General features: G+C 36.3%; 1 protein-coding gene across 1 annotated transcript in view; it reads left to right on the top strand.

The window, feature by feature from the left end:
- The window catches only part of DOCK2 (dedicator of cytokinesis 2), a gene marked incomplete at both ends in the record, with an annotated part of 201114 nt that overhangs the window by 108745 nt on the left and 74941 nt on the right, over positions 1-17428 (top strand). The window contains one exon of the mRNA XM_082006288.1: positions 15494-15592. Coding sequence (XP_081862414.1) covers positions 15494-15592 — 99 coding nt within the window. The remainder of the gene's footprint in view (positions 1-15493; positions 15593-17428) is intronic.

The raw sequence follows: 17428 nt of genomic DNA, 5'->3' as shown, positions 1-17428 counted from the left end.
CACTGTAGTCTGCTAAGAGAGTCTAATGTATTGGCGTGTCTTTTCTTTGGATGGTTGCAAAATGAAGCAGTGATTGTCAATAAGATTGGTCTTGTATGATGAGATTTCAACCTGCCATGAGCCAGAATTACCCATTCTTCAGGGGGACTGGTGAGAAGAGTAGAGCAAGAGAGAAACCTCTGTTCATTACAAGTTCCTGTTGTAAGTCATTTTACTTCAAAATACACCAACCAGATGATGTTGGTTCAACAACATGTATTTTAGGGGATTACAATTAAATACCTGAGAGTTACATGATATAGAAGTCTTTGGGCATGCTTGTTCTCTTCCTTTGGCTTTACATATGCAAATTTTAGGTGTATTTCATATTGGCCATAATGTAGGCATTAGGGAAACTCAAAGTTCAAATTTATAAGACTTAAAAGAATTTGTTAGAAACACAACACATAGTATCCTGACTGGCTATTTAACAACCCAACAACTTGGTGTTGCTAATAAATAATGGAAAGGGACAACACAGGTATATTTTGCTTTGCTTGCATCTGTTCTATTGTGCAGCACTTCTCTTTCAATCCATGAGAAAAGTTGCAGGTTTAGTTTCTTTCATGAGCATTCTGAATGCAGGTTTTTTTCAGTCATGATTTCAGTCTGGTACACCAACATATCTGTCATTCTCTGTTACTTTATTCTGTCATTTTATAAACCATGTCCATCCTGTATATTTTAATGCTTTGTGGTTCGATATTGCTCGTGAGATGTGCAGATTATTATGCAGGGCAGGTGCCTTTAAAATTGAATTGTATTCTTGCTTGACTACCTTTTCTAAAGGTAGAGAGAAGCTGCTTTTCAAAAGCCTTGCTGTTTGCAAGGAGAGGATATGAAAAAAAGCTCACTTCAGTTAATTATTTGCAGCCTGAAAAAAAATGTAGCCTTACAATTGCTCTCTAGGCTTTGCACCACTCTCAGTGTTCTGGAACCCCAGGCATTGAATGTAAGCTACTCTGCAGCTCATTCTTTGACACGGATACCAATTCTAAGTTACAGCATTGTTGCCATGTGTACCATTATTTTAATATATTTATGGCTAGATATTGTTCGTTCTTCAAAACAGTAAAATGACAAATCAGTCAAATCTGGTCCCACTGGGGTAAGAGAAACAACTGGATGATTTGTTCCTCACACTTTATTCAAATACTATTCTTCTATCTTTTTCATTTTTATTGCTGACTTAGGGCAGGTTATGAGAGTTAAAAATTGTCTCAGTACTAACAAATACTCAAGAATGCAGGAATATGGAGTGTTAAAAAACAAAAAAACAAAAAACCAAAAAAACAACAACAACAAAACAAAACAACCAAACAACTTTGTCCCTTGGTATTTGGAAAGAAAATTTGCTTATCTTCTTTATCCAAAGTTTGTTTGTCAATGCAGTAAGCTGGAAATAGGTCTGAGTTACATAGGGACCAGACACCCAGAGGGACCCCAAATGCCCTTGATGACTGAAGTGCTGAATTTACACTTTTTCTATCAACCTTGTACCTCTGTCTGTAAACTGATTGCTTTGGTATTTTCAGCTCCTATTCTTGATAATATTCGCTATCGCTTAATGTTAGTTTTAAAATGCCTGCATAAAGAAAATGAGACTCTGCAGTTAGAGGTTATTATCGAGATGTCACAATGTTCTAAAGTTAAGGGCTGAGATTCAATAGCTGTGGATCTTTTGGCACACTGCGTAACGATGCATATAGAAACAGAAGGTGAAGCAAATTCTGTGCAGTTTTGTAATCCAAGGAAGATAAATACAGTAAGATGTTGAAGTGCCTTTAGTGCATGTAGTGAGATAATAAAATCAATGTGGTATTTAAACGGAAGACAGCTCAATGGCAGAAAAAAGAGAGGTGATACTTTAGTATGTGTTGAGATGGGGAGGGGAGAGAGAGATCGCAAAACATAGTATCATATATGTACATGTGTCTCCTGCTGGAGGCACTTAGAATCAACTGGATCTTGTGCCTAATCTGCCCTGGAATGCCTCCAAAAAGCAGAGCTGCAATAATCGGGGGGGGAGGACAAAAAATAATGAAAGTGTAGATTAGCATTTCACTGTCCTCTTGGGAAAGGCGATGCTTAACCTCGTTGAGTTTCTAAGATGACAGAACACAAAAGATGGTAGGTCATTCTTTAACGATCTACTGATGTGGTCACTAAAGGAAAGATTAAGATCTGTGAGCACACCAAGGGCTCTGAACCTTGCTGAAGAAATTAACAGCATGTCGCTTCTCTGGGCAACATAAGCAAATGTCACAGTGATGTCAAGGGAAAAACAAAAGCCTATTTCTTTGTCATTTTTCTCATGTCAGATATTTCTTAATATCTGTATCTTGTAACTGATTTTATAAGTTGTATAAATTCAAATTTTATTTTTAGCTAGCAAAGTTATTATTAGATAGACAGAGAAGTTAATCGCTGATAGACATCTCTAATAAATCTGCACTGTCCTGAGCTGTGTGGCACTTGCTAGTCATTCAGTGTTGGGTTTTTTATTATTCAGTCTTTACTCAGACTGGCATTTTGATGAAGTCCAGAAGTTATATGTGGGAATTGAAATAATTGTAACTCAAAAACTGCATGGAAATAACTATCCTCAAAAAAATACTGTATCCTGAATTTAGTTTTCCACAAGTGAAGGCAATAAACTGCAAAGGAGATAGGAAGATACAATACATGTAGTAGGCTCTACAAATTAATAGAAAGTCCTGTTCCTCATACGTTGTGAAATACGTGAAATCCTTAAAAAGTATTATATAAGTTAATCACATAAGTAAATGCATATTGCTTTAAAATCACTTTCCCTGTGCTTTCTGGTGCTCTTTTAAACATAAGAATGCAGAATGGCCCATGTAATTGAGTATTTTACATGACGGTAGCATCTCTAGTGCATTGGAGAAGAAAGCAGCAATCTTTGCTCTTGAGGGGCTACATGATATGTACGTAATATGGCCTGCCCTGCTTCAGTGTCTCTGGAATAAAGAACAGCTTTCTTTTTCGTATCCCTGGGATGTTCTCCTGGGACCTGTTACTGTGATGTCACTAATTTTATAGAAGTTATTTCCTTTCTTAATTATGCCATACAAGCAGTACGTTGCCTTAGCGGCTCTGCAGTGAGGTTATTGTCAGAAAATTGTACTGGTTTTTATTTTAAACAATGATTTAATTATAAAAGGTCTCTTTGGGAATAGCATCATGTTCAACTTGGGTAAATAGCGGTCTGATTCTATGAAAATTTTGAAATGTGTTCCTGCATTATTAACAAGACATGGAACATAAAGCATGTAGGGGTGGTTTCTTTGTCTCATTTCAGACATGACTGGGCATGCAGTTTTTCCAGTCTTTTCTAAGAAATCAAACGACTGCCTTGCCACGAAGTTGAGCAACGCAGGCAACCTGGAATCTGTTAGAGAAGCTTGAGTTATCTTACATTGTGTTAGCAAAAATAATTAGGCATGCATTTCAGTTTCTTTTTGTTTGTTTTTCTGTCTTGTAAAATTAAAAAAAAATAGTTGATAGAACCCACAGAAATGCTGCTGTGTGTAATCTGTCAATATTGCTATGTTATTCTCTTAACTGTAAGCTCAGAAAAAGCTTTATAAGACTGGTATATAAGGATGTCTCTAACTGGCAGCCTCAAGACATGTATATCCTTGTGTAACAGGAATGACCTAGTTCAGTGGAAATATCCTCTTTTTTTTTTTTTATTGTTTCATGGATTGATAGAGGTGTTTGTGTTCCTAGTATTATTTGTTTCACGAATAGCTTCTGTAGGGTTCACATAGTTATGTCTGGTGCAATAATTAAGATTTCTCTATCTGTTATCAGACTGCAGAGACTTATTTTCATACACTTTGAATGTCCCCATGATACTACATAGGCTTGTCGCTTAGGTTCTTTCTCCTTTAGCTTGTCTTGAAATACTGATGTGACCCAAACCTGTGGGGGAGCAACAGTGAAAACCATTTGAAGAAGGACTAGATTTGGGGTTTTTTTTCAGCCGCTAACAGTGGCCAGTCTAAATTACTCTGCCAGCCCACTGTCCATATCTTACACATTTATTTTCTCCAGTTTCTTTGCTACCAAAGAACCTCTTCCCTACACAGTGCTCTGAAATCCTACATAATATGTTCTTGAATTCAATAGAATGCAAGTTCTTTTTCTCTCTTCTCCAAAATCCTGGTGACTATATTACTGGTTTCCTGTTTTCATGCTTGGTTACTCTGTTCTTCCAGAGCATCTGCGACTTGAGCTGTACAACCTGCTAAGTCTGACCTAATGTCCTGGAACTCTCTAATTGCAGTACTGTCATTTATATTTTTATGATAATCTGGAAGGGGCAAGGGTGCTTCACTGCTGTTCCTGTATTTCAAATTTGCTTCTTCTCTGTTGCCTTCTTCATTTAGCATCATATTGATGCCATCCATATATATGATCTGCTTTCTCTTCTTGTTTTGTTGTAAATTTCTTTTTGTCTTTGCATTTTTTACAAATTATTTGTAATTAGTTGATAAAATTATTTAAATATTTGAGTGTTTATTGTATTTAGCAATCTCAGAGGTTAGGACACTGTACCAAGGAGAGATTAAATAAAAGTCACTTTTATCCTACGTGACTACAGTACCATATAAAAAAAGATAAATGGCCTTGGTATAGTAGTAAATGCTTTTTTGCAACATGTTTTCTAGATATAAGAGACTATGTGGGAAAGACTGTATAGCATCTCGTGCTGTCGTCTTTTTTTTTTTTTTTTTTGGTAAGAAAAAAATACTCTATGCTACTGAATTCCTGGCATTAAGCTCTGCAGTTTAGTAAGTTCTGTTCTAAGCTATAAAATATTAGCAGTATCTTTTAAAATAAAAACTGAGCAGAAGTTGCTACTTTTTTTGCTTAATAAAATGTGCCTTGAAAACTGATAATGATCTAAATGGGAAATTTGATTCCAGGCCCCTTTGAAGTTAAATAAGAGCATGAGAATCACCCCTAGTTTTCCAAACTCTTTTCTTAATATTGTAATACTATGCAACCGAAAGTCGGAGAGAGTTTTGTTTTCATGTCATCAAGAGGTTGGTTCTCCGAAAATATCTTGAAAATTCCGTTGAATATGTGATGGTGTAGCATCTACCAAATGCTTGTTCTGTCCTTCAGTGCTATAGAGGTGATTGTACAGTAGATTAATTACTAAAATAAAATGACAAAAAATTACTTGCTTCATAAACAGGTCCTTTCGTATCATCTCAATGGAGTGGTACAATAAGGATGATTCTAGATACCATAACCCAATAAGCTTTTATAAACAGTTTCAGTGGTATAGTTCTGAAGTTGCTATTAAATCTAATAGCATTAATATAGAAATGTCATTAATGGAGGTGTAGGTTGCAATACTTCTAATCATAATCTTTTTTTCTATATGTGTCATTAAATAGATACTGATTCTGTATTGCAGTGACTAATCATAAAAATAAGAGCATTGTAAGACTGTTTAGGAGATACATACACTAAATATCAGAGGCCTAATAATAATATTTTTCATCTATGCCATTTTTTCGGCACTCTGACTCATTGATCAAGTCTGCTTATATATGAGTGTGATTCTGATTTTGTTTATTTTCTGCTAGAGCTGCAGTTCCCCAAAATTTATCTACACTCATCATTTCTCTGTTGGCTAGGTTCAGGAGAAGGTGTTAGCACCTTGGTTTTGTTAGTAAGATAATCTATTTAGGTGTAATCCCAGTTTAGTGATCAGGAAAGATAAAAAAATCACTGCAAATAGCCCTGCATATTTTGGCAGTAAAGCAACACAAAGAAAGAAGTGTCTCCTTCTTTGACATATAGTTGTCATCCTCTGAAGCAGTTCATATGGTTAGATGTCATGGCACCACACAAATATGTTGATTTTTGTGTTTGCTAAAATTCTGGAAAAAAATTGAAAATCTGTACGTGTTTTGGAAGACCTGTTGTAACACAGTGCTGTTATATCTATATTCACTATTTATTCTGAGGAGGATTTATATTTGGGGTTTTTTTTTGTGTGAGATGAATTTCAGAATGAGAATATTCTTTGTTGTCGTAAGTATTTAATGCCAAGGTAGCAGAGGTGTCACTTTGAGCACGCTTATGTGTATAACAAGAAGAAAAAAAAGCACCAATATGGAAAGTAAGGCCAATGTTTTGTCATATATTTGTGTGACTTTTTTTTCTGCCTGGCTTAGGGGGATGAGGGGAGAAGAGGGATGGAAGAAATGCACGTGAACTTTGAGTGACCCATGTGGAACAGTTCAGTCTTGCCCTACTGCAGTTTTAGGATTTGGAGGCTTCTGGATTGCAGTCATTGAGCAACTAAGGGACAGTTGCACTACTGATGGAGCATAAGCATAATCCCTGATATAGCTATCCAAAGAAATTTCTACTCCTATCTTCATCCTAGTTTTATAGCAGCTACATATTCCTTATTCTGCCAGAGCCCGGGTATGATGTGTTAGTATGACATGATCCCTCCAGAGGAGAGTAGCATGTGCACAAATTATTGGTGCAGACAATGCTATATTTTTGCAAGTTTCTCTCTGTATTATCACAGTTTCAGGATTCTTTTTCTGTGATACTATAACTGAAAGGAAATCAACTGGGACATCTTAGAAGAGGCACTCCTTAAAAAGAGCCACACCGGAGAAGGATGCTTATTTGGCAGTAGTTTTGCAGAACGTCCATTAGGTCATTCTGTAATTTTTGAAGTTTTATCCTTCCACATTTATACATGTGTTCCCATGGGCTTTTCTCCTTTCACTGAATATTCCCTATGGTTTTTATTAACCAACTGATCCAAGATTCAATATGAAAAGCTCGCGCTCTCAGAAAGATTTAGTTAGTTATTTGCTATGAACTTTTGTTCTTAGCCAATTACTCTGCTAGCCACGCTCCTGAAGATTTTTTTTCATGTTTCAAAGTGGAGCCCACTGTTACGTAAAAATTAAAAACCCAATATAAACCCATCTTGGATATAATTTAAATATTTTAGATACAAAATAAAACCATTCCAACAGTTGCTATTTACTCCTTTGGTTTTAATTTAAAATGAAAATATGATTTCTGTGCACTTTGTCCCTGTTTTCATCTGTGGCAGAGAGTAGCAACTTGACAGAACAATATCAAGAAGTTCATATAACACCTTTCCACAGCCTAGCTGGCTTTAAAACCCATATAGTATTTTTTTCCTGTGTAGGAATTACATTTTCATATAATTTTCTAACTATGTATGCATGCTGTATTACACTAACCAAGATTTCTGTCAGTACCTCTTCCTTTTGGGGTGGTGAAGTTGCTGTTTATGCAGACCAGATGCATTTTACATCACTGTCTGTTGATGTAGTATGAATTCTTTTTAAACTCAGTGGGTAAATTCCTATCTATATTGGAGCTCCTGTGTATCCACATGCTTGAATCTATTTCAGTTCTTCTCTTTTCCTCTGCTGTAGCTGTGAAAAAGCAGAGAGCAACATTATTCTAGTGAGAGTCCCTTTGCCATGGTAGTGTTGCTAAACGATGGAGTTAAGAGGGCAGCTTCAGGGCCATTGCCTCTGTATCTCCATTTATTTCAACTGTTTTGTTACCACAATCTTGAGGATCCATGTGAAAGGTTCAGGATGTTTTGGGATGTTTTTGATGCCCCTTCATATATTCATTGTCTAGGTCCTGGGAAAATCTCTTTATAAACAACTGTGTAATTTCCTGAAGAACAAAGTGACAGGTTAACTTCTTTAAGGCAGCCATAGCGTGAAGATTGCTTTAAAGGAAAACGTTAAAAGTTTGCCTGGCTTAAGTCAGAGTGCATTTGCAGGGCATGCTGAGGATGCCTTTTGCCTGCCCTTCGCCACCTCCACAGACCAGAGTAGACCGTAGACAGGTTTCAACCCACCAGAACAGTAGTCAAAAAAAATTGTAAAATATGGAGGTAAAGAGAAAGTATTATTCTTTAAAAGAATATAAAAATACAACAGTAGATTGTATTTTTATCGTTTCCAGTCTGGCTTTATTGTTCTCTTTACAAAATTAAACAAATTACCAGAGTACCAGTACAATGCTCTTAATGTGGAAAGGGACAAATGACAATTGGAACTGCCACATTTAAAGCATTTTCGCATTAGTGAACATTTGAAATATCAGGAAGAAGTACCAGGCTTGTCACGTAAAAGTTTATCTGGTTATTACAGCTGCTAAAAAAGGAATAATGATTTTAAACAAATTTGATTTTAATTTCTCAGCAACTTGGATCTTATGGCTTAGCTATGCCTGAGTAAAAGGGCAGTCTCCGACCCAGCAGAAGGGTTATCAACCAGGTAAGGCATTGCTGATTTTAATCCCAGCCTAAGAGATGGCTGCATGTTGGCATTTGCAAATGTTTCAATATTGGATTGCATGTACTTTGACAAAACAAATATTTATTCTTCAACAAGAATGTCTGGTACTAAACAGAGTTAAAGGTTTTTCCATTAATATCTTCAGGATTTGGTGAGATTTTGATGGCCTGGTGACAAAAAACATTGTGTTTTTGAAGCTCAAGTACAGCTCTTTTTTTTTGCTGTTGCTCAAAAAGAAATAATAAAACAAAATCTTACATAATACACAATAAAATGTACTGGTGGATTCCTTAGAGATTGCTATTAATTAATCCTAAACATATGCAGTTGGTAGATTGGTTGATGTAATGGATGCGAGCTGTTGGAAAATTATTTCTATTGGGCTTTATTGTCTTTGTAAGATAAATTTAAAAGCAAGAGGAAAGTTTCTGGGGCTTATGACTTTCGGCAGTTTTAAGCACGTCTATTATGATAAAGCTTTGTTTTAACCATTCACAAATATGTTCTGTTAGTTTCATCTCTGATCATGTAGTTGACCTTTAATTTAATTTTTCCATCTTCAGTGAGTGCAGCCGAAAAAGAACAAAATCAATTGAAGGGTGACTTAGTTCTGGGAATACAGGAGGTGGCTCTGTTTAGTTTTAAGGAAATGAATCCTCATCCAAGACATTAAATCTTCACAATACATGTAAATACAAAATATACGGCTTAGAAATAAAAGATCGTACTGCACTTTAATAAACTTAAATTGCTAGTTCTACCCTTTTCTCTTTGACCCAGTTGTTGATCTCCCTTGCGGCCAGTGTGCTTTGCTTTGTAGTCCTATATAGTTGGCAGTCCCCTCTGGGTTTTTTCTGCTGTTAAGCACTATCCCTCTGAGCAGGGGACTAGCCGAACCATTGTATCACTTCCTTCAAGTTCCCAGTTTGGTTTCCAGTCTTTTTAAATGCACTAGACAGGCCAAGCTTTACTACAGTAAATAAATGGAGATGATATTTTTAATCTTATTCTTTGCTTGTATTTTGTTTGTGTGCTGTCGTTGTTTCTGTGGAATACTGACTGCATCGACTTTACCATGGGAATGAGTGCGCTGGGACACTTGACAGGACAAGCCATGCTTTGCCAACTTGACTGACCATCTGGTTTAGTGGCAACAGGGAAATGGAATAGCATTTCAAATGAGAAATTAGTGAAATAAGGAGCCTGACACCACGGGGATACTTGGGATTCTCAGTGGATATCTTACGTACCAGGGCAGGAAGTTTCTTTTGGCCTGTGAGACCAGTCTGGAAACTAGCTGAAGTAATTGTGGTGAAGCAATTAGTGGATTGCACAGGAGGAGGAGGGAAGAGATGCAGCATGAAGGTGCATAGATCCCTGAAGGCAAGGATTGAAGAATTCATCTGATACAGATGAAGTAGCTGAGATTGGGAGTGTGGACAGCAGTGGCTAAGTGAGGAGGTGAAACAGCTGATTTTTTTGGTAACTGTGCTCTGGACAAGCTAGTTCAGTTTTCAAGCAGTGACTGCTCATTCCAAATTACTATTTTATGTTACCCATAATTTTACATATGCCTTGAAGTTGAACACAATGTCAATATTCTGGGAAAAGTAGTAATACACACTGTGTTTGAGCATGGACTTAAGCACAAGTTAAATCGATTACAGTAGAGTGTTCATCCTAGCCAGGGACTGTAGCAGAAGCTCTGAGGTGGATTTATGGCACAAAACCAACCAAACAACAAAAGCCAGCAGCAGCAAAAACATTGCAAAGAATGAAAAAAAAATCTTGGTTTTGGAATACTGCTGGGAAATGAACACAAAGTAAAAAAAAAAAAAAAAGATGGCAAATGATATATTCTAAGAAATCATGCTACTTCTGTTGTACCGTAAATCATTGTCTTACTGCTTTTATCTGTGTCTGAAAAAGTCTTAAATGAAATAATTTTGGAATTCCCTTGACTGTCGAACTTGTAGCATATCGTTAAATCTTACAGAGCAGCTGCTATTTCTGTTTCATTGTGTTATAAAATTCTCCTGTATTTTTTCCATCTGGTAGTCTGCTGTTTTTGTAGTTGTATATCCTTTTGGCTAAATCATATGGATGTAAAGAAAACAGTAGAAGAAACTAAAACAGCCCAGCATGTTTTCAGTCAGAAATCAAAAGCTGTCAGTAAGATGTAGAAACAGGATGCCTAAGCTGTTCAGTCAGCTGTAAAAGACAAGACGACAGAACCAATGTACTACATGAATGTGCAAACGGGAAATTAAAAACTCAGACCTGCTAAGACTAGACGAATATGTTATCATAAACTAATTATTAGTCATATGCACTCGTTGGCAAGCTACAACAAGTCTGTGTGGATTAGGAGCTATTTCCCATTGCCGACACACTCTACGCATCTGACGAGTACTCTAGGTTGTCGCATAGCAGCCTAGTCTAATGTTTATATTTTTGCACTTTTACAGCCAGAAACAGTACAGTTTAGGACAGCCCATGCATTGGCAGTGACATCTGTTTCTGGAGAAGAAACAGAACTACATTAGCAGGTTACTTCAAATTCTGCTTATTTTTTCATTTCGGAGTGCTGCTGTTTAGTGTTGGCGTGATTTGATAACGCTGTTTGTGCTACGCTCTACATACGCCACAGTTCTCAAGGTTTAATGTGGTTTTCTGAGGAACTGTGACTTCAAAGCACTGTGGTTCTTCATGGCATCACTGAGTGTCTCCCATACTTTTCTGGTAATTATGTTGCTCTTTAGCTCATGACACTAAACAGGTGTGATGACTTAATAATTCTGTGAAAACAGTAGATTGGGAGGCCTTCTCAATTATGTGCTTGTGCTACAATATAAATATTGATGATTTTTAACATTAGATTGAAACAGTTTATCGGTTGGCTTTTGTTTAATTACATTAAAGATAACATATTTATCACTTTTTCTCCAGAAAGGTTTTTGCACTTGTTTCTGAACCAAAAAAAAGAGAACTGTGTGGCCTGTAGAAACCCTTGGTCACCCTTTTTATGTGCACCATTTTTACAGTTACTGTCGCTAACATATGCTGAGTTTTGAAACTTCTGACATAACCTGAAAGGGAGTTCAGAATTAAACCCAATCTATGTAGTGTGGTCGCTTCATACACCACAAAAATGTTGGATCTTTTGGATAAGATTCTTTGACCAATACAGAAAACTCTGCATCAATCAAATATAAACCAGCATTAATGAATATAGGGCTACAGATTGTGAGGATGGTAGTATATAAAGGAGTCCTCTTGCCTTACATTAATCTTGAGGATAAGTAAAATGAGCATTTAAAATATCCATTAGTCTGCTAGAAAGGGGTTATAAAAATAACTTCGGCCTTCAGAAGTCTTTGAATTATTAGGACTTGCTTGTGTTTCTGTTTTGTCTGCTTTTTAATGATGTACCTGTGATTATATGTATTTACACTCGGGGTCTACGTTGATTAAGTGCTCTATTAATGAGGATAAATGTTACTTAAGTGCTTCCATGAAGTAACTGTCTTCCTTAGTCCTTCCAGAAGTACACCTGCATGAAGGTTACCCACCCTACAGCCACTGAAATACTTCTACTAGATTAGAATCGCAGTGTAACTTCATTCTATGTTAATTCTGTTGCCTCTTTGTTTTTCCAGGGCACTTGCTTTATTTATTCTTGTGGTGCTAGTATTATTTGAAGTTACTACGGCAACCCGTCACCAACTGGTATTATAAACTATGTCAGGATTTAGTTGCTAGGTGTTGAAGTTTGTCATCTTCCTCATATGACCTAATGTTTTTCAGCTGTTTCTTTTCCTGTATGTGTTACATCCACAGCTAACAGGCACTTTAACAACAGTGGAAAAGATCCGCATTCTTCCCCCTTGACCTTAGAAAGCCCTATTAGTTGTACAGAATGCATCTACGGTCCCTTTTGATGTACTTCGTGTATACTCAACCCAAACAGCATTTCTTTTACATTAGCCACTATTTTGCAGTGTTTATAATAAAGACAGCCAGCATTACAGTTCATTTAAATTTGATACTAATTATGCTTTTTCTAAGTGGACAGGGAGTTTGAATGCTTCCTGAGACATTTTCTCCTCTGTCTCATGTTCATTTGACTGCCTATTTATTCATGTTCCTGCTCCCGCTAGAAGTGCAATGTTCATACTGTTGATTTCCTTATTTCTTCACTCATTTTTTTGAAAGGCTGTCAGCCAATTGGTTAATTCAAAAATTAGGATTCAGCGCTGTTTCTATTCCGGGTTCTTTTACATTTAAATGTAAATGAATGTTCTTAAGTTGGAAAACATACATTTTATTAGATCTCTTCATAGTAGTGCAGTGTGTTCAGAGTTATTTCTGTTAATTTTTCTGTTAGTATTCTGTCATCAGTCAAGTGCTTACCTTGATACATTTATTTTTTATATATTTGACCTAGTTCTAATCAACCTTTTTGTGCTGTGATTCACACGGGAAATCCTAACAAGCCTAAGCACAGCTGAAATGACTTGTTAGAATTCTATCTGAAGAACTTCACCTTCTCTGCCACAACGTGTTTTATACTACTCAATGCCTACGTACAATGCTTGACTTAACGACAAAAATTTTGATCGTAAGCATTAGACTATTGTGTTTGTAGGCAGTGCTTGATTCTGAATTTCTCCTCTCTATTTAGCGAGCTTGCAGGCTGCATTCGAAGTGTAATAGATGGTTCTTGTGCAGAACTTACTGTATTTTCAAGCAGTTCATGCTCTTTGCACATTTCAGTAAGAGGTACTTAGGCAGCATAGGAGGATTTAAGTGAATGCATCGAGATATTTGCAGATTTGCTCCTGTATTACACTTAAGTTCTACCCATGAGAACGGTGATGCTGAGAGCACATGAGTAGTTCAGAGATCCGAGGCTGCATCTGAGAAGCGAATCTTTGTTGCTGGCGTTTGGGGACGAGGAGGGAGGGGCAAGCTTTTAACCTATAAAGAAGCTAGCCGTTAATTTCTAATAGTTCAGATTGCTGGCAAGAATATTATTAAAGATCAAACAGTGCGTATTTTCCTGCTTTACAGTTACATGGAAATTATGGAGCAAGTTTTTGTTAGCAAACCAGCTTTACTGTCACCTTCTTTTTTATGTGTCATTCAGTTGCACTGATGTGAATTTGATAGGTTTGGTGCAAGGTACTGGCCAGCAATAAGTGATCTTTGCTTATGGTTCTTTTCAGTAATCAAGGCATATAATCTGTTAATTTTAAAATCACCATACACAGTTACTAAGAATAGGCATTCATGCTGTACCATAATAACAGATATAGCTAGACACATTTTAGAAGTTGGTTTCAGCAAAAAAAATAACCTTCTTAAAGTCTTTTTGTCTTTAAGCCACATAATACATCTATTTAATGCCTGTGAAGAAATGCTGCTTATTTCCAGAAATGATTATTTAACATCGTATAGAAAGGCATTCTGTGACAAATGTTTAACTACTGCAAATACAAACTGTTTTTCATGTACAATTCTCCAACTTCTGTCAGCAATTTTTTTTCAAAATCAAGACATCAGAAGAACCCCCCCACACACAATTTCATTACTGAATGGTTGGCAATTCATTATTACTCTCAGCTATACATTTAACATCACAGAAGAGATTTGTCTGATCTGTAACTGTAAAAGTGAACTACTACAGCAGGAAAACCAGCATTTCTTTTTAGAATAGCATCAGTACCCGAGAACACACGATTCCTTACCTGAAAGCTTTCGGTTTACCTGCAGAAAATGTGTCTTCTTAGTCTTAAAAAGTAGGCAAGCCTCTCACTAGCTCTAACATTACTCCAAAAGAAGGTATAATAGGTCCTTTATATTGTAATTTTCACTGTTTGTATGCAAGAAGCATGCTGGATCTGCTCACGTAGGAATAAATAAATAAAAAAAAAGGCAGTGCAAACTGCACAGCAGCTAACATATGAAAGTAAAAGACCTCTAGCGGCCATAACCTGAAGTTAAAGAAGGCTTCCCTTCGCGAAGTGGTAGACAAAATGGTTGGGTACAACAAACTGCAGCCGCTACTTTGGTAGCGTGTGCCTTTGTTGCCTTTCTGATGTAAGAGAAGTATAAAGTGAGTCAGAGTTAAACAGGGAACCTGATCAGCACCAGGTGGGAGTTAAATTCTGGTCAGAGGGGCTGGGGGGTCCCTTTTAGCAATTCTAAACCAGTGTGATGAAAAGATCCAAATAAATGTAGAAAATTACTTTGCATGCTCATGTACCTCATGGTCTCTTATTTTAATAAAACTAAAGCATTTAAATCAGTTCATTTTTAAAACAACAATTAAAACTTTAGCAAATTATAAGGCATCAATAAGGAGGATTCTTCACTGTCTTAAAGGAAAACTTCAAATCATTAGGGACACTATTATTGCTTGAGACATAAATGTCTTCATGGCTTTCAGGAAATTACAGTGAAAACCTAGGATTATAAATAATTTTACATCTTTCAGCATTGCTTTAGGAATGGAGAAAAAGTATTTCCTTTTGAGGAACTTGGAAAAGTTTTGAGAGATGAAAGTAATAGTATTCTTTCAAAGTTTTACAGAGTTCTGTAATAGCTACTTAAATGCATGCAGAATGTGTAAAATATTTTGCAGTCCTTTCTTGCAATATTTCTTCCTATGAATAGCGAATTTTTCTAGAACGCTTTGAGAATGTTGGTGCTAATATATTTTCTTCCTATGAATTCTTCATGGAAGAATCCTGGGCAACATCACATGCCTTTTAGGAGTCTTATGGTAATATTGAGTTGTACTTTTATATAAAAGTTTCCTTGTCACAATGTGACTTTCCATGCAGCGTTTCATAAACGATGCAGCTTTCTCACTAGAGCCTACCCCTTGTCAGGGTAGATTTTTAATTATCCTTTTCACGTTCCTAGTATGTTTCTTTCATCTGGCCTTGCAAGAGCTTGAATATTATTTTATTTTTACATACATAAAAGGATTTATTAGATATTCAGAGTAGTTCAACTTCAGAAAGAATACAATCCAATATCTTAAGTAATCTGCATGTGTCGATTTCTGTCTGGTTTTCTTTCAGAGTCATTTTGTGGCATGCATGACAGCGATCTTAAACCAAATGAACAGCCAGCATTATTCGGTTTACATTGAAACCTTTCAGACAAGTTCAGAACTAGTGGTGAGTATAAAAGAATCATGGAGGTGATAAATACTTCTAAGTATTTTATTTCCTGTAAAAAAACATCAGTATTGGCCTCTATTGTGTTGCCTCCCTCTTCTAATGGCAGCATTGGCTAATACTGTAATCAGAAATTTGGGAAGATATAAATGTCACTGTTGTTGACCCTAGCAGTGAGATGGTAATATAATAATCAAGAATAAGTAGTGGGATCTTGGTGTTCTACTGTTCTGAGGAGAAAAAAACCCCACAACACAACAAAACAACAACAAAACAAACCCTCAACTAATTGAACTCTCCCGACTTTGCACATGGTGATCCATTTCCACTTTTCATTTTCACTATTGAGTCTACTCCTGGTCCAGGTAATATTGTATGCTAAATGCAGTAAATGCCTTAGTATTACACAGAATCACAGAATCACTAGGTTGGAAAGGACCTTCAAGATCATCAAGTCCAACCATTAATCCAGCGCCACCGTGTCCCCTAAACCATGTCCTGAAGTGCCACATCCACACGTTTTTTGAACACTTCCAGAGATGGCGACTCCACCACCTCCATGGGCAGCCTGTTCCAATGCCTGACCACTCTCTTGATGAAGAAATTTTTGCTAATATCCGGTATTCCTAATATCCAATTTCCTAATATCCAATATTGCAATGCATCGTTTTATGCCAGTTGTTTTTGGCATAATTTAATGATACTTGGGGTATATTCTAGTTTGTACCAGTGGTTGCTATGTTCTACAAGGTTTCAGTAGTCCTATGTCTGTCCTTTTATACTCCTGACATAACTCTGAAATAGGTCTGGGTATTGGCAAAGGTTTTGATTACATCATCTACAGTTTGTCCATGGAGGTAGTACTTTCAGTTGGCAGGATTTATCCATTTTCCTTTCTTTCTTAAAGTCAGAGTGGTGTCGTAACTGAAATACTAACAGATCAAATCTCGGTTAGCTTTTGCAATTCTTCACGTGCTTTAGTTTACTTGAAAATGTGACAGTATTTTAACATCATTTCAGCTTCCAAGGAAATTGGGTACTTGGTCCTGTAACTTTTAGTAATCCTTAAACTACTTCAACAAGCTCTGGACAGGGGAAAAAAAAAAAAAAGAAAAAGACAAGACATCAATATATTCAATCGGTTTTACTGTTTGTAAAGAACTGTAAACTGTTGTGTTCTCATTTTTTTTCCACACCGTAAGTATATGTCAGTGAAGATGATAAAGATTTGTTTACAGATAATGCTGTTGAGAACTATTGCTCGCTTGGTTCTCGGTAAGTAGCATGACAAGAAAGAGTACAAACTTGCCAGAGAGTTGGTTGTGAGGTTTGTGTTGCTTGTGTTTCATAATAGATGATGACACTTCAGCTTGCTAGTCTCGCAGGCTGCTAGGTGACTTGCTTAGAAGTTCAAGGGTAAAACCGCATATATACGCTATACATGAAATAGACTTGAAATGATTAAGTTAATTTTATTTAAGTTCATTATACAGTCATCTCTAAATACTTCTAGGAAAATAAAGAGTGTTTGTTTTGTTTGAAAACTTTCTGCCAATGTCTTCAATTTTTAATTTAGAATACTAAATTTGGACTAAATGGACTAAATAAAAAATTCTGTATTTTTCAAATCTGTTAATTTTTTATGCATAGTGAGACTACGTTGCTAATTAATAAAAAATTCAACAGCTTTAAAGTACTGTAACCTTTTCTTTCTGTTCATTTCTGGCATATCTTAAGAGCCCAATGTAATGACCTTTAGCTTTCATTGGGCATCTGATACTGCTGTTTTACAGGACTTAAGTTCCATCTTGGATCTTACTGATATCACCAGGACTT

This window comes from Phaethon aethereus (assembly GCF_964289735.1).
Source record: "Phaethon aethereus genome assembly, chromosome: 14".
Lineage (NCBI taxonomy): Eukaryota > Metazoa > Chordata > Aves > Phaethontiformes > Phaethontidae > Phaethon > Phaethon aethereus.
This window is presented reverse-complemented; position numbering and strand designations above follow the sequence as displayed.